General features: G+C 32.1%; 1 protein-coding gene across 1 annotated transcript; it reads right to left on the minus strand.

The window, feature by feature from the left end:
* Positions 1 to 3719: 3719 nt before the first annotated feature.
* On the minus strand, positions 3720 to 10637 carry nAChRbeta1 (nicotinic acetylcholine receptor beta1). The gene is made up of 7 exons (XM_029318893.2): positions 10226 to 10637; positions 9838 to 9974; positions 9498 to 9652; positions 8848 to 9186; positions 8359 to 8736; positions 7808 to 8138; positions 3720 to 7605 (listed from the first exon to the last, which is right to left on the minus strand). The coding sequence occupies exons 1-7, from the start codon at positions 10281 to 10283 to the stop codon at positions 7441 to 7443; spliced, it is 1563 nt and encodes a 520-aa protein (XP_029174726.1). The 5' UTR covers positions 10284 to 10637; the 3' UTR covers positions 3720 to 7440.
* Between the last annotated feature and the right edge of the window lie 11029 nt (positions 10638 to 21666).

Consider the following 21666-nt stretch of genomic DNA (forward strand, 5'->3'; position numbering starts at 1 on the left):
CTTTCAGCTGTTCAGCGTTAGTAGCTCGCTGTGATGTAAGTAGTCGAAGCTCTAGCGACAAATTTTACGCTCGTAGAACTAACATTGAAACTAGTCGCACGACGCGAAGCGAAAGACGACGAAATGAGACGAAATCACCAGGATTCTCCTTGTCTAGAAATCGATCGTATAATTTTGTCCTACAAGTAAACGCATGCATTTTCCACGAATATGTCCAAAATCACGATCGCGTAATTTTCTCAACGCCAAACACGATAAAACTTGCGTGCGTGCATTGAAAAAAAGTTAATCTAAAATTATATATATATTGACTCATTGATAATTACGTGATTCGAGCTTTTCATTTATAAACTTCGTATTCCATAATTTATTTGATCTTGCGATAATGATCGGACCGGATCGATCATAATATTCTTCAAATGCAAAGCTTTGTGGTGACTTTCGAAGCAGTGTGAATTTTTCATAATAAATGATTCACACGAATGCATTCGATGAAGATTCAGAGGAAATGATTTTTACTAATCTGTGTCACAGAGATTGAAATGTCAAAGTTGTGAAAGAGAATAGAAACGCAATTACGCTTTTCACACTTTTTAAATACTATATATCTTTGGAAAGTAGCCACTTTGGATTGGTGGAGACGTTCGGAAGATCGATGATCCCTTGCTTGTTCTTTTATTAGACCGCTCTTTATATATACACATACACATATGTATTATATATTATACATATACGCGACAGAAATTTAATTATATCGACGACATATAGCGTGTAAATGCGTTGCTCGCGCTCAGCCCCGTTGTTAAATTAAGCGAAACGAGATATCGTCCGCGGATTTTGCTGCTCGTTACACGAATCGCGTCGTTCTGCTCACCGTCGATCATCGCATGAAATCCTAGCAGGAAATCTCTGCAAAATGAAAAAATGATTTGACAAATCAAACAAAGCAACGCGATTGTTGGAAAAACTAAAAATTAAATACCACGTAATTATTTATTATAATAGCAAACACAAAGTAACAATTACATAACATCAATGTTACAATTTCCCACTCAATAATATAACTGTTACGTAAAAGCCATGTTATATTGCGGTTATACATATTATTGAGTGGGAAATTCTAACACTGATATTATGTAATTGTTACTTTGTGTTTGCTGGAAAATAATATAAATATTTTGTAAAAGTCCTACACAAAAATAATAGAAAAATAAATTGTGTAACAAGCAAGAGATTTTCGAATTGGATGAAATATACGGTCGACTATAAAAAGAATTCTTCCGATACTTTTCCAAGCATAAAAAAAGGTTTACGCATTCAATCTCGAGTTAAATCGTTGTTGATGGAGAACGATCGTACGAAGAGATAGAGGATATGCTTTTGCTATAAAACTACGCCATCGTATTTACGTTTGATGGCTCGTGGAGTCATCACGACAGAATGGGAAAAGTAAAACGACGCTTTTCGTGCCATCATACGCAGCGACGCAGGTTTCGAGTGTCACGTTATGATGATCGAGTCGGGGCAAGGTTTTGTCTGTAAATTCCACTGTGCCATTGTTTGTACAGCGTTAAACAATAATCAATTGTCCGGATTGATTAGCGCGAGCGAGCGAAAGCGCTCGGAAACAAGGAAAAGAGAAGAAATATTTAAGATAGGCTCGTGCGCGTATCTTTTTTCACGACGATGGCGAGTTAATTAATTAGATTAACCGATTAGGTGAAGCGTAAGTTCAAGTGCCAAATTTGTAGCTAATCCTTAAAGCGTAAACGAGCGCACTGCGGAGCGAACGTGCTACGCAATAGGGCTGAAAATAGGGATGTAATTAATTAACGTGGAAAGAATCAAAGACACGGCGCGGAAATCGCGCGTAATTAGGATCGAATTATGAATTAATCCGTTACGAGAGGATCGGGACGAGTCTGCGAAATTAATCCGCGATTTGTTAGAAATTTGTTGTAGAAATGTCTCATCGATTTTTATTCCGCTTTTATCGCATTATTAAGCGCAGTAAGCTGTATTCTGAAAGCTAAATTAAATCATTGTAACAATGACATTAATTAATATAAAAAATCGTCGATTGCATCTTTACATGTTAAAGTAAAATATATGTGACATTCTCTTCGATCAGGAAGATATACATCGTATTAACAAAAGTAGTAATTAATTTTGTTTAGCTTATTATATGTGTCACACGCTTCTATATACTTTATCCTAAACGCGGAACATTAGTGCCAAATAATTCGCGATTTATTGCGCGAAACAAGAGAGAGAGCAAGAAGGAGGACAAATTTTAGAGTTCGATTCGAGTGAATATATTTTGCGTCAGAATTCCGCAGAAAAAGACAGAAAAATGTATTGATAAAAAAAAACAGATAAGAGAAAAACGCGTCACAGCCAACTAAATTTAAAAATGAATTTTTACACAAGTAAAACTCAGTTATTTCCGGCAGGCAATACTCGTTTCCTTTCGTATTGGATCCTCGTTCGGCTAATTTACCACGCGCGATTCCATAGGAAGCTGCATTGTCCTATAAAAAAAAAAAACAAAGAAAAAGATAAAATTTGCGCTGGATGATTAGCGAAATAGCGAGGAAGAAAAGTAATCATCAAAAATTACTGCAAAAGAAATAATGATAATGATAACAAACAAATAAATAAATAAAAGCGAAACTATTAAAAAAAAATCACATGTACCACTAAACATAAACTATATATATTTAAACTATTGAATGCTAAAGTCGTATTCGTAATAATGAATAAAAAGAGATGATTAATAATCGATTAACTGAATATTAAAAGCTAGCCTGTAATCAATAGCGATGTAGTTATACTCTGACAGTAATTATAGGGTGATTCAGAGGTAGTCTATTAGCAGTTAGGGTCGAACTTTATCGAGATCACTTTCTCTCTAAACTAACGATGAAGAAAGGAGTTATACCTAATTATCTCTCAATGCTAACCTATTGAATTTAACAGAACGTAAAAGCCGCGCTGATGCGATTTCAGAAGACCGATTATATATAGAGCGCGATCTAACTCTCTTCGTTATCTACCTACACCTATATCTTTATTCCCTATGTACTTTAAAAAGAAAAAAAAGGTATCGTATTGTCCACCGTTACAATCAATCGTTAAGATCGACAATGGTGTGCGTTACCGATCGCCATCGAAAATATGAAGAAAAAAAAAAAAGAAAGACGAGGAGTACGTATGAAAAAGAGTTACTATGTTTCCGTAGACCCTGGTGGGACGATGCAATTGAACTGAATTCACCCGATCTCACTTGACTTTTAATTATGCCTCTGAACAACAGCCTGGTCCGATAATAGTAAATCCATACCACGGAGGAGATATAAGAGAGCGTGAATAAAAATTTGTTATATTTCTACGCTGGGCTCCTTTTCGAGGCAACGTTGATCGATATGAGAATCCCTGTTAACTGGTGAGCACTGTAATCGCCGCATTGTAATATTATTAACATTATTACGTTATTATGAAATTGTTGAAATAAATGAAATGAAAATAAACGTCTTCCATTCTCTCCTCTTTTCATTTTCTTTCGGCCATACACAAACGTCTCATTTATCATATAATTCTCATCGGCAGAGAAAAGAAATATTATTTTTTGTATTTTATTTATATATATATATACATAAAGTCAAAGCTGGGAATAAAATCCTATCTTCATAATTTGTCAGTTAAGACACGTGAAGGTATGAAATTCGATGATTTTATTGATGTTATTTCATTATAAAAAGGACTACTTAGTTATACTACGTTAAAGTTCTCTTTTACCTACCAACATACAGTTAATGAATATATATAGTCACTATTATTTATCATGCATAATAAAGTACAAACTTAGATTCAACAATACCGGTTCTTGTTTGATACGCAAATTATAATATTACATATATTCGCTGCGGTAATTATTTTTTTCGCAGTAGATAAAGAACGCATATACATCGACTAAAATGTGTACTCTTTTATTGTTATCGTTTATATTAAATCGCCTCCAACCAATAAGATTAAATTCATCGACGTGCTAAATTTAAATCAAGTATGTATATGAAATAAAGTATATCTGATTTCTAAAAAGTTTAGTTATTGTATTTCTTTCGAGGAAGACACGTCATACGCTATCAGTTAATTAACGCATTGTAATACGGGAGCAAATTATTTTCTCGTTATATTCATTATGAATAGTATAGTAAATTTTCTTTGATAAATTATATTGCAACGTAAATTTGCTTATAAAGTGATATTTGGAAATAAAATAAAATCCGTAATTGTTATTAACTTATCAAATAATTGAGAGAAAAATTTATATTATAAATTTTGAAAATTACATAAAGCTGTATTTTTTTCATACAATTTGCTACAGTCGACATAAAGAGTTATAATCAAGAATGTTCTTTAATTAAAAATTCAATTATTATCGTTATCAAGCATTTTTGGAGAAGAAACTTATTTTACTATTCGCTTGAACGATATAACACTCAATTTATATAACAATAGACTTAAACATTTTTGAAAAACTATTGCAATAGCTGTAACATTAAATTCCATTAAATATAGGATAAAATATTTAGCTACGTACAATAACTGCTTATTATATTAAAAAATTCTGTGAGACTAATCAATTAACAATTGAGAATCTCGACATACCGAATAAATCGCCACTAACGAATTTTGTACATGTAATATAAAATCGAGAAACTTAATAAATTTGCAGATATGCATACATTAAGAGATATAATAAAAAATAACAATTGCATGAAATTATAGAATAATATAAAGAAATTCCATTTTTTCGGTTATATCACTACTTGCATAAGAATTCTCAATACTTATTCAACAATCGACTGCAACTTTTCTCTGAATTAAACCTTCTATTAGAGACCACATGACCGCCTCTTTGACAGCCTCTCCGTACAATACAATACGCAATACAATACGATAAGCATGATTATGATGTTCTATTAACGCACGACGATCCTACGTCCTTATGATAAACGTAGAATTCACGTTTGCCCTAATATGCGCATTTATAGTTATAGGCGCAATACATTGGCTCATCTCGCATTTAACTAAACAACATATCCTGCCTAGATAACTAAACGTTATCTATTTTTACTTCATTTACTTATTTTGTTTATTAAGACAAAACTCCCTATTAAATTCTATTACATAGCATACAAGGTAATTATAATTGATAATAAAAACAATCCACCATGCTCTTTTATGTTTAAAAAATAACAACAATAAAATTTGCGAAAATATTTAAATATGAAACAAAATTCAAACGATAAAAGACATGTGCATCATGTACATGATGTGCATGTCTGTATATTCTATATAATATATGCAATAATAACTATTTAGATAACTATTTATATAACTATAACTATAAATTTTCGATATAAGTTTGAATAATTTTAGTTTTAATTTTAAGAAGAAGACCAATCTCTTCAAGTCAAAACGAATTCTCAAAAAGTATATAATTTCTATTTCAAATCAACGAAAATACAAACGACATAATTTTTAAAATTTTGTTTGATCTTTTCAATTAACGAAATTTTATTTAATCATATCTTGACTTGTATCGGTCTTCCAATGCTAAAATCATCGCGTAATTACGAGAGAGAAAACCCCTTTATAATTTATATTAATTTAATTTACAATCTTTCATGTTCGCATAAAATTTGTCACTAGGACTCGTCGATGGAGATGTTTGACGAGCATATTGAAGTCGTCGCGATTCTATCAATATGTATAATCAATACGACGATGAGTATCAAACGCGAGCTCCGCTAAATTACAATGTACGCAACGGCGATTTGCACGATTATTATCAAAATTATTTCAAATCTATATCTAAGCCATTGTCGCAAAATTGATTCTGGATATCTATATCCGCACGTAGTTACGCATTTTTAAGAACGTTTCGACCTTACTTTACAAAGAGAGATTTCTAACTTTGATATTTGAGACTTTGATCGATACTGGTCGAAACTGATCGCGAAAATTGCGATCAAGAAATGAAATAAAGAATTGTTTTCTCACCATACACTTAATATTAAATTTGTTAACGTATATATTACGTTATTACCTATATAAATTAAACATTTAACGTGCATACTTTCGACAACTTAGAGTCGAAAACAAAAATATTTATTTAACGATTCATTAATAAATTGTAATGAAATTACGTCTCTATAAAAATACGCGACAGTTTTACATAATTTTACAGAATTTAATGTTAAACGTGAATTCCTTAAGTTTGAATTATTTTGTAATATAAATAATATTTCTCGTTACATATTTGCTAACTTACCAGACTATTGGATTATTTGTATTCTAATTAAGAAATATCGATATAGTTGACTAAACATGTGTTTGTGCGTATCATCGTCATATTAATGTATTATAATAATCTTGCCAAAATTCCATTAATTAATTCCGCATGTTTCTAATTATGAATATTATATTGTATAATACTACGTAAGCGGATTTCATCGTTTAACATTAAGTGTATTACTTGGGAGCTACAGCATTTGGAGGAACAAACATGGTATTTCCAATGAGATACCTATACAATTTCATAATCAACATAGAAATCAGATAAATCTATGTATATACTAGTAAAACATATTTCTTATATAATCAAACGCCTTCTAACAAAAATGTATCCAACACTTAATCATTAAGATAACTGACGCCATGTAAACCCCTTTCCTTAAATCAAAGTTTCTAAATCCTTTAAGCAATCAAATTCCTAATTTAAATATCATAAAAAGAAATATCTCTTTAGTTAATATATTATCTGGTAAAAATAAGAAAAACTGTCAAACAACTTGTTATACCATATAATTTCTCGTGTGCTAAAGAATTTTGAAAATATTTATTTTCTCCGATGAAATGAAGGACGACAACTATCTGATGGTTATTTCACAAATCCTTCGTCTAAGCACGTCGCGATAAAGCTATCGGAAGTTTCTGGCATTGGGGAAGACAACAATCGCAGAGGCAGCTTGGATTAACGCTAGTGGAATTATTATCTACATAATGTATGCCATTTCGATCGTCCGTGCAAACTTCGCAACTGAGAACATTTGCGAGTAAAAAATGTTGGAGCAAAAAAAAAAAAAAAAAAGAAAAAGATATACATACACACACAATGGCAGCAGATTGAGTTAAAACTTTCATTAAATAAATTTGTACTTTGCATAAGATTTGATAGAAATCTGTATAAAAAATAATTACTTGTGTGTTTGAATAATTGCTTGACTTGTAAGCGTTATACGTTTACAAATGTCATGGCAAAATTATTCACACGACGTTGTATGAAATCGATATCGAAAAGGACGAAATGAGAACGGTCGTTAACGATGGCACATTATTTGTTAATTGCGATTCGTTGAAACAAATCAGATTTTATTTTCCGCGATAAATTTCTATAATACGATCCTGGTCCACGTACTCGAAAATATGAGGCGCGTCCATTAGGATCCCGACGGTACCCGCGGTCGTCACTATAAAGAAGATATAAAGTTGCAGTCGATCGATCACCATTGCAACGTATTTCCAATCCTCCCTTGTCTAGAAAAGAATGACGTTGAAGAGAAACAAAAGATTTAATAAAAGAAAGTTTTTAGTTGCGTTAAGTAAATCTACAAGTTTCTTCGCTTTATGTATATACCGTGAAGCTATAAAATATACATATATGTATATTGTATATAGCCAAGTTTATTACACAGGGTGTGGGTGTATTGTGAGAGATGAAGAGTTGCAAGATTCTTACCTGTATATACAAGTCCTCATTCCTGAGATGCTCCGCTATAAATTCGACAGCCTCGGTGGCCTTGCTGGCTTCCGGGCTGAGCAACACAGAATCCGAGCTCTCGGATCCTCTTCTGTCGCCCATGCCTTCTCCTCCTCCAGCAGCGCTGGAGCTGCTCGTGGTGTGGTGTACCTTACGATTGATCTTACAATTCGGATGGTGCAGATCGGACAGCTCCATCACCTCCATCTTTGACTTGGCCAAAGAGGCTGGCAGGTGTTTCGGCACCTCGGTCGGGCTCCCCGAATATGTGGAAGCTGGCAGTGTTACATTCGGTATCTCCATCATCCACCTAACGAAATCATGTCAGTTTATTCGAATAGTAACGTGGCGATAAATTACAAAATATCACAATTCGGACGTTTAATTAATTATGTTTTGTACTACATATTATATATATATATAATAATAAATATATTTATGCTGAATTGAATATGTTTTTTTTAATTGATATAAAATATTTAATTATAGATGTTCCTTGTATAATATATATTTTTTCAAAATAATCTCACCTCAATCGTGTTTTCTTTGGTCGCCTCATGAATAGAAGCGTTGGCAGATATTTCAGGAAGATCTTGCGTATAAGTTGAGGCATCCTGTGAGTTCTCGGTCCACGAAAATTCCAGTTGATAATGATAACAGTTACAAGGATACTGACAGTATTCATGATAAAGGTGAAGAGCAAATATTTAGCTATTAATGGCAGCACGAGAGAAGTTGGCGGCAGAATTTTGCTGACCAACAGGAGAAACACGACCAGAGATAGAAGAATGCTGATACCTAAAGTGACTTTCTCGCCGGCTTCCGCAGGAAGATAGAAGACAAGTACGCAGAGGAAAGAGATCAGAACTGTTGGCAGTATCAAGTTCACTGTATAGAAGAGAGTTTTCCTGCAGAAATAATAGAAACAAGATTTTCGAATTTTGTGACTAATATTTTTTTCAAGCGAATACAATTATAATGATGCAATATTGAAAGTAATAAAAATTAAAAATACGTACCTGCGGATAATTATGTAGAAAGTGATGTCTGTCTCCGTGGGAAAATCACCGTGATAGGTGTTAAGATACGCCGGGACGCTAATGATGTCCCATGTGCCACTTTTCCAATAATCAGACAGATCGACGAAATTTTTATCATTGTAAAGTGCAAGAGAGACTTGATCGCCATTGAAGGTCCACGAACCAAACTTCATGATGCATGTTTGCTGATCAAAAGGGAAATATGTGACATCGATCGTGCACGAGCTCTGATAGATCGCTGGCGGCACCCAGAGCACTTCGCCGTTCGGATATATCAACACGTTGCTTTTGTAACGAACCTCATAGTTACCATCAGCACTATAAACAAAATAGATATTATTTTAATATAGATATAATCAATCAGAAACAAATTTTATTTCATATTAAGAAATTAATAACTTTTGACTATCTCATTGCCAAGTTGTCTTGACGAACAAATATTTTTAAATGCAAACATTTTTAATTATTCTTACTTACGATTAATTAATAATTAGTTTAAAAAATTGCAAGTTTTAAACAAATATACATCAATATTTATATCTCAATTCTGATAAAAATATGATTAATAAACGCAGTTATTATAGTCAAAACTTCTTTTAATAAAAAATGCAAATAAATTTCTCGCATACTTATTGAATAACACAATATCCGGTTTCCACACTTTGTCGGGTGGTAATCTCAGAACACCAATTCCACCATAATCTGCTTCGTCCCATTGCAATTGATAGTCCATCCATACGAATCTCAACCATACGTTCGATTTCATGATCTGGTTTTTTTCATTCTAAAAAATTTTTTAAATTTATATAAGTAAAAATGTTTCAAGATTTCTTGAGGGAACAATAATTATTATACAATTATTATGTAATTTACAAAACAAAATTATTTTGTATAATTTAATTTTTTCTTATAAAGACTCCAACTAATATTATTTCGTGCGATAATAAAAACGGAGCAAGAGAATCTCACCACGTTAATCAACTGCACAAAGGCGAGGCCAAACCTCACGTGTACCTTCTCCGTCATATTTTGCACTGGTCGGATGAGTTTATTGTACCCTCTGAATAAATCTCGCACCAATCTCTCCTCATCTTCGGAGCACAGACCTGCAAGTGAAATAATTACCGCGATTAACAAAGACGGCTAAAGTTTGATAAACAAAATTTCGAATGACACGAAAAAAATAACACGTAAAATTAAAAACTCGCACGCGTTTATTTTGCTACCGCACTCTTTGCTTCTTTCGTCCTCATCGCATCAGGAAGCTTACACATCCAATCATGTTTTTGCACCTTTCTTAAAGCGCGCGAGCTTTACCTCAAGTTTCAGTTCGTCACCCCGGAAACGGCACACTTACCGACGCACAGGATCGCCGAGATCAGGAATAGTCGCACGAGACGCAAGCAGAAATACATTTTGGGCGGGTTCGTTGTGGGGTTGATTGTGGTCCCACCCGAACGCGCCGCGAGCACAGACACCACCGCCGCTACCGCCGCCGCCACGGATCAATATAGAAGCGCAGACGCTGGCCAATAATTGCATTTCCTTCCTTGCAACTCGACACACCGAACCCACCCTCGACAAGCGATCGCAACTCTCGTCATTGCACACCCTCTCACAATCTCTGGAGATTCATTGTCGAAGAGGCTGCCGAAACTCCCGTAACTGTTGTCATTCGGCAAAAGGATGTCGCCAGGGGAACGCGAAGAAACGCCACTGACTGTAGCGAAATTTTCAACACGCCGGAATGAGCTTCTGTTACTCGAGGGGTTGGCAACTAAGGGTGGTTGGCCGTTCTCGGTGTAGATACGCTGCTTTACCGAGGGATTCTGGACAAGTCGTGGATGATGGAATTATATAGAGAGGAACAGATCCCGTATGGATTTTTGGGGTCGCTACTAAATAGAGTTTTTACAAAAAAATTATTAAATAAAAATGTAAAAAAGAAAAATATTCTTTAGATTTATTATTATTGTATATACAATCGATATATAAAATAGAAGAAGGAAAATATAAAATAGAAAAAGTAGTCATTAAACTTGTTTTATATATGCGATAATCGAAATAATTATTATTATGATAATTATACACATATTCTTTAATATTTATTTTAATATTTTTCTTATTAAGACTTGCATCAAAGCTGATTGTGAGTATATGTAATGCGTTATTAGCAATTTGCGTATTTTTAAGTTATAGTAAAAAGTTGATTTTACATATCAAATAATATCGTTATATGCTAATATCTTATGACTTTATAAAGTAATTATTGAAATCTCCTATATTCCTATGTTTGCACATAAACCTTTAATATATAATTCGAAACTCACTGTGTGCAGGGAAAGCTAGGTTAAAGTTGTATATAATTATAGATTATTTCGAAACGCCCAACTTTCCGGTGACATATAGGCCACATTGCAGCAAAATGGCAATATATTACGAACAAGTTCCAAATTGTTTGGAAAACACACACATTCGAAACTTTCCTTACATATTATCCCTCATTATTATGCCAGCGCAGATGCATAACACGATATCTGATTTATAACAGATGTATAATTACGTATTATCACATAATATTATATAATATTGTCAATATTTTCTGCGAAAAATTACACGTTCCGCACCACAATATTTTTACACAGTTTTCTAAATTGAATTTTAAATTTACCATCATTTACATTTCTATTAGCTCGTTATCCATGCATTACATTTTCATAAAACACGATAATCGAATGACACTTGAGTAATCTAAAGATTACAATAATTTTATAATGGCGATAAAGAATCTTAAACAAAAAATAAATTATTTTTCGATATTTTGTCAAGTTTACTGAGAATTTTGTACGATTTATCAACTTTTGGAAACTTTATTTTATATTTTATTTTAAATATACCTACATATTCTTTATCTATTTTGCCTTAATATATTTTATTTTGCAAATATCGTGACAATTTGTAAATTGCAATTAATTTTAATGCGTTGCAATTTCTCATCTAAATGATTTGTATTGAGTAGGTCTAAGTTTTTTACAAGTTATTTCAATATTTATTGTCAGTATTGCGCCAGTTAATTCGACCAAAGTGTAACAACTACTCTGTGGTAACGCTGCTATTTTGGCATAACATTGGTAAGATAGGACAATGTTGTACAGCTGAGCTAGTATTTCAAAGACAATACTAGTGCAGTTAGCACTAGCCGATATTGGACTTGCAGTTTAATTGTAGACGTAGAAACAAGATTATACACGTGTCTCTCAACATTCTGCTGCAAGATATTAAATATAATATTGTAAAACTCTTCTATCATTTTATTGTGATATATGTAGGTATATTAACATATTATTGTTATTTCAAATATCTTTAGTACTGTATTATATTGTTGCAGTTTAAATTTAAACCGAAATTTATTCTAAAAATATAAGAAAAATATTACAATTTGTATTATAAAATAAAAATGAATTATCTGGTCGGCATTATCTCTGTTTATTCTACTTAATCACTACCGCGGAGCGGTAGTCTCGAATTTATTCGACAATATCGGCAATTTTTCAAGTAAATTTTTATATCGCAAAAATATCGTAAAAAAATGTTGACAGCTACAGACAGGTAAGTCGTAGGGTTACATCAAAAGTAATCAGCGGCGCGGCGGCTTGATTAGCCAAAAACAATGAACTCTGGAAATTCCGAATAGACAGGATCGGGTAATAACGGCTTTGTAAAATAATGGCAAGCGAGATCCATAGTGTGTATCGCACCCTGCACACAGGAAACAAAGCCATCGTGCCGCTCGCATGCACGGAGTGGTCCAACTCCGCGAAGCTGCATACGCGCATCGAGACCATGCAGTATGCATTGGTACGCGTTATTGTTTGATTAAGCGCCATCCGCGCGCGATGCAACTGCATCGAAGCAAGGTGGTTTATGTATGATGAAGCACAAAACTTGGTCCAAACTGCAACGAAACCGCAATCCTCGTCCACTTTTCACCGACAACTTTTTCGGAGAAAATATTTGCAGTCGCGAGTACAATCCGCTTTCTGCGGTCGTGCATGCGTTCGTCGCCTCCAGAAAGAACTCTTCAAAGACTATAGTATTTTATACGCGTTCGCGGCGAAACAATATTTCAAACTCGGTTGTAAGCTCAACTGAATAATTGTATTCAATTTTATTTGAGTAATTGTGAATAGACATATGACTAATCCTTAGTTTTAGAATTTACTCTTTTTGTGCAAAATAAAATTATTAAAAAAATATTCAATGAAATATATATATATATATATTTGTATGATATATTATGTAAGAGATAATTAATTTGAAGATAGCATAATTTTTAATTGCATGTTGGAAAACAAAATATTGAATACATATATGTATGTATACATATATATTAGCCAATTATGAAAAATATTAGAAAACATTTTAAAAATTATACCTTTCTCTACTTTAATTTTTTAATTAAACTGCAGGAAACAGCGTGATACCCAAGCATTTACCTATATTTGAAAAAACTTAATCCTCTTTGGAGAATCATTACCGTACATTACTAGAGAGCCACTTCTCGGTACTAACAACTTGGTTTTTTTAATGAACACACACAATTGCGCGAGCAGGACGAGTATTTTTTTTCGGCCGTGCATTTAAAAAGACCACACTCGCCGGACCACAGAAAGCCATACGCTCGCCCACAAAAATAAAGTATAAAAATTGTCGCTTCTGTTTGTATAGTTTGTTCGCATTAAGGCGTGTGTTTCTCAGCGCGTGCTATTTTATAAAATTTCTCGCGCGCTGCTCATTGCGTAACTATAAAAATTTAGTGACGATAAAACGTGTCGGATTTTATCACTCATAATGCAGAAAAATACATAACCGATTGTCCTATGAGCATGTCAAGATAGTCGTAAAAAACATGTTACTGTTATATTCAGGTGCCACGGATAAAACAAGGCAGTTATATGCGATGAAATTGATGAAAATACGATGAAATCGATTATTTTTATGTTTATGTAAATCGATGAGCTCGAATACTATTATCAGGAAAATGGAACACTTATTTATTTTTAATGCTGTATTTGTTATGTAAACCTTCTTGTAAATATTACTTGTTAAATATTATCAAGTAAACTAAAATCTACGTATAGTATCTTTTACTGCAAAAATCGATTTTAATTCAAGTAATCGTATATATCTAAATATTTTATAAGTATATTAAAAAATGTAGATAAAAACAATAGTATATTTGTTTCATTATATGAAAATACAATCTTGACCAAATTTCTATTATTTATATAATACAATTACAATTATTTACATAATAGAAATACGCCAAATTAAAATTAGGTAATATGCATAATAAAAAATCAATAATTAAAATTATGTATATAATAAAAAATTAAAAATTAAAATTATGTGCATAATAAAAAGTCGGCGAATTAAAAAAATGTTCATAATATAAAAATATAAATTCGACGAATTAAAATTATGTACATAATAGCTAATAATAGGTGGTAGCTAGTGGTAAGAACTGTGCTACAGAACTATAAAACTCATCGAAACTTATAAAATTTCATTGTTCAGATTTGAAAAATGTGAAATGATGTGCAAACTTTCAATCCAAGTTCACTTTCCAAATTTTAGCACTTTTCACTTTCCACTTTTCACATTTCCAAATTTCAGAGAATAAGAAAAGTGTATAAAATTGGACTGAGCTGTTGAAAGTCGATCAGCATCTCACATATTTCCGAGAATAAGCGGTCTCGCGAGCAAGTAACATTATTTTTTAAATAGTTGCAAGCCTGTTTAAATAGTTGCAAGCTCTGAACTCTTTAGAAAATAATTATTTGTTGCAGAGAATATAAGAAAATAATATAAAAATTGATAGAACTTTAAAAATATATCAGCATCCCACACTTAAACGAGTAATATTCGATATTTTCTGTTTTTTTTTTTTTAGAATCTACGGTCAAAATTATGCTACTGAACTATAGAGCTCGTCGAAAACTATAAATTTTCATGGTTCCAGTTTAAAAAACGTGAAATAAGATGCTAACCTTCAGAACATGTTAGCATCTCATTTCACAATTTATATACTTAAATACCTATTATATATACTTAAAAATTTACGAAAATTAGAATTTCGAGAAAATATTTTTCTCTCTCTCTTCTAACTGTGGATTATGCATTTATCGAGTATTTTACGCGCGTCCACGTTCAAACATCAAAATGTAAGTTTCATTAAAAATGTTACTTTGTGATGCAGTAAGAGCCCCGATAGCAGCATTGAATTTACAGAATCCAAGGGAACGACGAGGATCAAACGGGCAATGAGCGGGTTAACGTCAATCTCCACGTAAATCGCAGACAAATGACCACTTCAGCATATGTTCGGACGACCCCTTTGTCTTCCTGGATATCGTTCACCTATCGATCCCGTGCCGGTCAATATCTGGTCGTTCTCAATTAACCGCCAAGCTACCGATCCAGTATTCCCGTAGCAAACGCCTTAATCCTTCCGCATCCAGCTAGACACGTACATTGGCTTGTCGGTTGATCAAACCGACTCTATTAATCGGCTCTAACAAACTCGAATGCGGATTAAAGCTTTCAACACAAGTGTCTGTCGCTGTCGAACTCATCAGTGATCTGTTAAACCATACTTCGATTGTTGGATCTAATGTAATTTTTTTTTAAACAAAGATATCTCTTTCGTTACTTGATTATCTTCTAAGAATAGAATGAGATTTAAATTTTTAAATTTCGTAATTTGTAGAAAACGAAATAGTATAACAATACAAAAATTTAAACATTTTATCCCCCATATAATTTAAAACATATATAATATTATACATATAATAAAATAATATTTTTTTATGAAGCAAAAAATTAAATTATGTTAGAAATTAAATTATAAAGAATGTATAAAAATGTCTGAAATTATCGAGTGTTTTAATGTAAAATATGAATATAGCTTGTAATCTATGAAGCTAAAATCAAGATCTGCACTCTGTAATAATTCAATAGTGTACACGAATGTAAAATGACTATTCATTGAACAATTGACAAAGCATTCCATTGATCTCGACACTAATGTCGCCCCGATAATTCAAATTGGTGGCGTGTCATTCGCAATCATTAATCAATCGTAGCAAACGATCGCAAGCTTTGCGCTGCGGACAGCGATCGATTTGACGATGGTGTAACTTGTCGCACTATTAGATAAATTTGTTTATTCGACAAATAATACGGCGAAAGGACAAACTAATTCAATTTCAGCGTTCGACGCATCTCGGCATTCCTTCATATTTGCTCGCGTTGAAATCGGACTGCGAACACACAATACGCCACGTCGACGGATATGGCACGGCTCGATATTTACATATAGTAATAGTCAAATATACAGGATCGTTGAGAGAATATAGTCGAGAGAAATCATCACAAATTTTCGACTTCGCATATGATGGCTCGTGCTAAATTTCCGCGAGCGCGACATGACGTTGCCGAAATCGAGACTAACAATAGTGGAGACACACGATGCTCCTCTTCGAGATCGAGCCTGTCTAGGTAAAGTGAATACATCGCACCGTCTATGTATGTGTGTGAATATGTGTTTTCAGGCCTATCAATATTCGCTCTTCAAAATGCGAATGACGCATTCATTTTTTTCACTCTTGTCACTTGTATTGAAATTTATTGATTATATGTTTCCTTTTTTTCTCCGAGATTTTGTTTAATTACAATATTTGTAGCATATATCTATAACTCAAAAGTTCGTAAACAATATTGATATAAATAAAATTTGATATAAATAAAAAATATTGATATAAATAACATTTTGCAAATGTAAAAGTAAAGAAATTGTGTCAAGAGAGGTCTTCCCAGCGTTGAGACTGACACGTTTGTTTATGGAAATAATGTGGCATGAATAGACATGGGGACGCAGAAACGACATTGGGGTTACTAATAACCCCTATCGAGGGTTTTGAGCGCATCCATATAGGAAGTGAATACTTATTTTCATGTACTGCTCATTTAACACAAACTTAAACAGATGCACTTTAAACATCGTACGAAATATATTTATTAAAATAATAAATTAGTAAAAATTATAACAATAAAAAAAATAAAAATTATATAATAAATTATATTTATTAAATTGCTCAATCAGAAATAAAGGAGCTTCTATACGTGTGAACTTTAAGTTTTACGTCGACAGCCAACAAAAATCCTGTTTCGCATTTTCTTTGCTGTTCCTTCGCGCCAACAATTTATTACACGATTGCATTATGTATCGCATTAATCACGACGACGAGACGAGAATTATCGGGAATCTGCCGATCGGTCTCGATTATACAGAAAAGGCGCAATCGATCAATCGACAGATCGTAAAAGTTTCTCACGATCTTTTCTCGAAACAATTGTCACACCATTCCCGCGAATCGATCGCCTTTAAAAAGAGAGTCACCCTCGTTTGTGTCAGCCTGCGGCAGTCGGCAGTAAGTCGAGCTTTCCACTTTGTTGTCGATAATTCGCAATTTCGTCTAGCGCAGTTAATGCCTCTTCCGCGACGACTTACGAATCTGCGCAGCTGCGCTAATTGTTGCGGTACTAATCAGCTTAACTAGTCGAGTGGGCAGGTGGACGGCCACACACGCACTTCCTAAATGCATTAACGTAACACATAGGAAGATCCGCAAACCGAGCGATTTCCTATTGATTTTCGGAATATCTCGCCGATATATGCGATACAAAACCGCATCTCTCTGTCAGATCTCTAAAATATGATTGTATTTTTGAGTATAAGAGTAACAGAATAATTGAATCTTTTGCATCAAAATGTTACATAATTTTTTTAAAGATGTATATTTTTCTCTGTCTAATTTTAATCAATACTAATTTCTAATAAAAATATCGGAGCATTTATAATTTATATAATAAAAAGTTAGTGATTAAAAATAAGAAGATTTTTACAATTCAAACTCAAAGAAAGAAAATATATCATATTCTTATTAATATGATAATTTATGAGAATAATGAAAATCATATTATATATTACGTTACACAACGTAGATAAGATTAATATTTATCTGTAAACAATCAAAAATACGATGTTATGCGCTACTGATATAATAAACAACCAACTATTTGATGTATGTGTATTAATATCTTGTTTATAGTTGATATTAATATGCGATACTGTTAATAGTTTATGCGGTTAGCTTATAAATTGAGGGAGATGACTAATTGCCGATTTAATAATCTTGTTTTATTTATTCAGGTATTTGTTGTTATTTATGATTATAAATTTTAGCCAATTCATTAATTAGTCAGTAATTGTTTTGTATTTATATTTCTACATATGTATGTATATAATACTGACAAATCTTCATGTTTGCTAACAATTATTAATGTATACATAACACAATGAAAATAACTAAACATTGAAATTATTTGTATAAATTTGTATAAATTTATTTTAAAGACAGAGAGAGAGAGAGAGAGAAAGATAAGTACTCTTGTCTAGAAATGTTTATATAGATAATTCTAGCATACATATACATACCTGTATGTATAATCGCTTGTCAGTTTTGTCGAGTTAGCACTTCAATGGTGCATTAACGTTTCAAATTGTTCAAGTGACATTGCCAGCTGTTGTATCGATGAAATGGGTAGCGACATAAACGATATAGAGGAGGTTAAACGGGAGCAGGATGAAACTTGAGAAACAAATTCACATTCACTCACTCTTATATTATTTCAATTAATATACATATAAAACAAATTTTTTAGCAAAACACTATTTCTATAATTAATAATATACAAATTATTATAATTGATCTAAATCGTAAGAAGAGCCAAACGCGGATGTTGCTATGGAAACAAATCGTGCACAAGGCACGTATTACTCTTGGTGTACTAACCAAGACTTTGAAAATTGAAATAATCTCTTACTTGAAATTTAATTTCAAAAACCTCTTAACCCCCTACCGAAATAAATAAATAAATGCGAGAGAAAAATATAGATCCGAAAGTCGCTGAATCGGGAATATTATAATTGAATTTAACTTTTATAACAAATATAAATATATATTAATATATTATATATATAATATATATATATATATATATATATATATATATTATTGTATAATAAAGAAATGTAATCTCGTGCAATTTTTATTACAATTATGCGCTTTAATAACGAGAGAATTTCGTGAGCAAAATCCAATTATTGTTGTAACGATCCATCGATTTGACTATTCATTCGTAATAGCCGTATGAATTTGGTATGTTTCAGGGCGCCGCGCGTAATTATCGATTTCTAGATTAGCTGTTCAGCGAGATGTAATCGTCCAAGGGCGTTCAAATTACAGCAGCAGTATCGGTGAAAATGACAGAGACGTGACACGACAACGACGATTTTCCGAAGGGCGAAAGAGGGTGCGTGTGTAAGAACTGTAATTGATGGCGTCCCGTTTTGACAGAAACTACATTACACAGAGAATTCAGGTACGATCTTGTTCTACTCTGGAATTCCATTCTCCTTCTCGACTGTACGAGCTGACGAACATTAATTTAATTAATAACCTAATGCACTATTTATTTAATTTTATATTATAATTAATATAATACTAATACGTTAAAAGCATTATTATGTAATAATTTAAGCCTAGAATGTATTGCAAAAAATATGTAAGATTCGTACTGCTACATTAAAAAATTAATTAAAACATTTTCTTTACAATATGTTTTGCAAGCTGCGCTTTTTTATCATCCAAATTAATAGGCAAATACCTGGCTTCTTTGGTTAAGCTATCTACAAACTAAGTTTTTCTCTCAATTTCCCAATAAATTCTCAGTTATCATTTTTCTCTCGCCATCAGAAATGACTGACAAAGATTAATGAAATCGCCAAACGCGAGGGAGATAAGACCGGTGAGAACGGATCTCCACTCTGCAACTTCTGTTTCATCTCACAATCAATCTTTTTTTTTTAGTCGCCAGTAAATCAGTCCGTATTTACCAGCACCCGTCCACGAAAAATACGGGTATCTCATTTTTTAAGTATGTTTATAGCACTAAAAATAAACTATTGAATATATTGTGTGTGTTGAGATCGTACAAACTAAAATCAAAAACTTTATTTGTACAATAATTTTCATATAAAGATGTTACAAAAATAAAAAAGAACGAGTCTCATTTAAAAACGATGGTCCAATTAAAATAAGTAATAATAAAAGTTTCAACATTATTTGCGTTTCTCATAGGTTCAGAAATATTGTTTTCATTAAAAGCGCTAAAAACTTTCTACTAGTATACAATATCTGCATTATTCAAATTTATTTCATCGTTTAAGTATTACGATTTTAACAATGAGAACACATACGCAGTCATTTTTGTTATAAAAATATATCAAGTATATAAAAGTAATTTAAAAACTTGTAGTTTAAAAAAGCGGAAAATTTAGAAGGCGATTACGAAGTGATATATCATAATACACAAATATCGATATAAGAGAAAATTATATAAAAAATGTTCCAATACATTTTATCAAATTTATAATCTGATTAATCTGATGTTATTACAAACATTGTAAATAATAAATCTCTATTATCTGCAAAAAAGATGTTTGAAATATTGACATACAATATATTCAAAAAGTCTTTAAAAAATAAAATTCAAATTTGTAATATATTTTATATACGTAAAAATTAAAATGTATGTAAAATATATGCAAAATATATTAAAATATTTAAATTTATTAAAGATTATCAAGATTATGTAATCTCACAATTTCAAGTAATGATATAAGGTTTTTCGATATTATTCTCCAGAGATTTTTTTTATTTTACACAATCTAAGCTGCTTCCTTCAATAGAAAACGGACGCAATTGTTACAACAAATTATCAACGATGAAAAGCCCTCGCAATATTTTGACTGTAATGAAATCCTTGGAAACTTGAGCATCGGATGAAAGAAGGGATCGAATTGTAATTACGAAATACGGATCGGCACAGCTGCATTTACAATAACGATGATGAGAAATATCGAATTAATCCAGACTTTGAATGTAATTGGAACGCATTTAACTGCGAGACGTTCCGTGGATTTCCTTTGCAATGTCTTATTTTACGCGCGATTCATTATGCAACATTTTCTCGACGTCAGGCTTTGAAGGAAGGATATAAAAGAAAGAGGTCGAATAAGATGTCCAGTTAATTAAGCATAAATCTTTTATTGATGACAATATATTATCCGTACGAATTATTTCATTCGCAACGTTGATCAATTTACTCAAGATAATTGTCAAGTATGCGCATAATAGATGGCACGTGTTTAAATTTGCATAAAATGTACATTACATGTCATGCGTATTATTTTATTCATGCATAGAAAAACGTCACTCAAGAATAATAATAAAATTATTTGTGGAATTTAAAAAAATACGACACATACAAGATTCCGCACTTTACATATCGATTATTCAATAATCGATATGTCGAATGCTATACAAATATATTGAAAATTTAGCTACTGATATGGCGAAATGTAAATTGTACGTCCATTATCATTTTCAACGTCTATATATACGATATAATATATATAATAAAATCTTTTCGTCTATTGATTTTTTAACGATAGTTTAATAATATAATTATTTGATAAATTTAATTTTTTCTAATTTTAATGATAAAAAAAAACAAAATGATACTGGGCATTGTTTTATATATATCTAGCTTGGTATATTATATTTAAATATATACATTTATCTGATAATCTTGGATACAATAATTAATAAA

Source organism: Nylanderia fulva, unplaced genomic scaffold, assembly GCF_048542155.1.
Source record: "Nylanderia fulva isolate GAGA-0341 unplaced genomic scaffold, ASM4854215v1 Scaffold36, whole genome shotgun sequence".
In the NCBI taxonomy this organism is placed as follows: domain Eukaryota; kingdom Metazoa; phylum Arthropoda; class Insecta; order Hymenoptera; family Formicidae; genus Nylanderia; species Nylanderia fulva.

What these genes read in the sequence shown, in the direction of transcription:
- nAChRbeta1 (XM_029318893.2), bottom strand. Translation starts at nt 10,283, where the DNA reads ATGTATTTCTGCTTGCGTCTCGTGCGACTATTCCTGATCTCGGCGATC. An exon ending in CTCGGCGATCCTGTGCGTCG is followed by an intron (nt 9,975 to 10,225) that starts GTAAGTGTGCCG and finishes TTTCACTTGCAG; the next exon opens with GTCTGTGCTCCGAAGATGAG. An exon ending in GATATTGTGTTATTCAATAA is followed by an intron (nt 9,187 to 9,497) that starts GTATGCGAGAAA and finishes TTTTGTTTATAG; the next exon opens with TGCTGATGGTAACTATGAGG.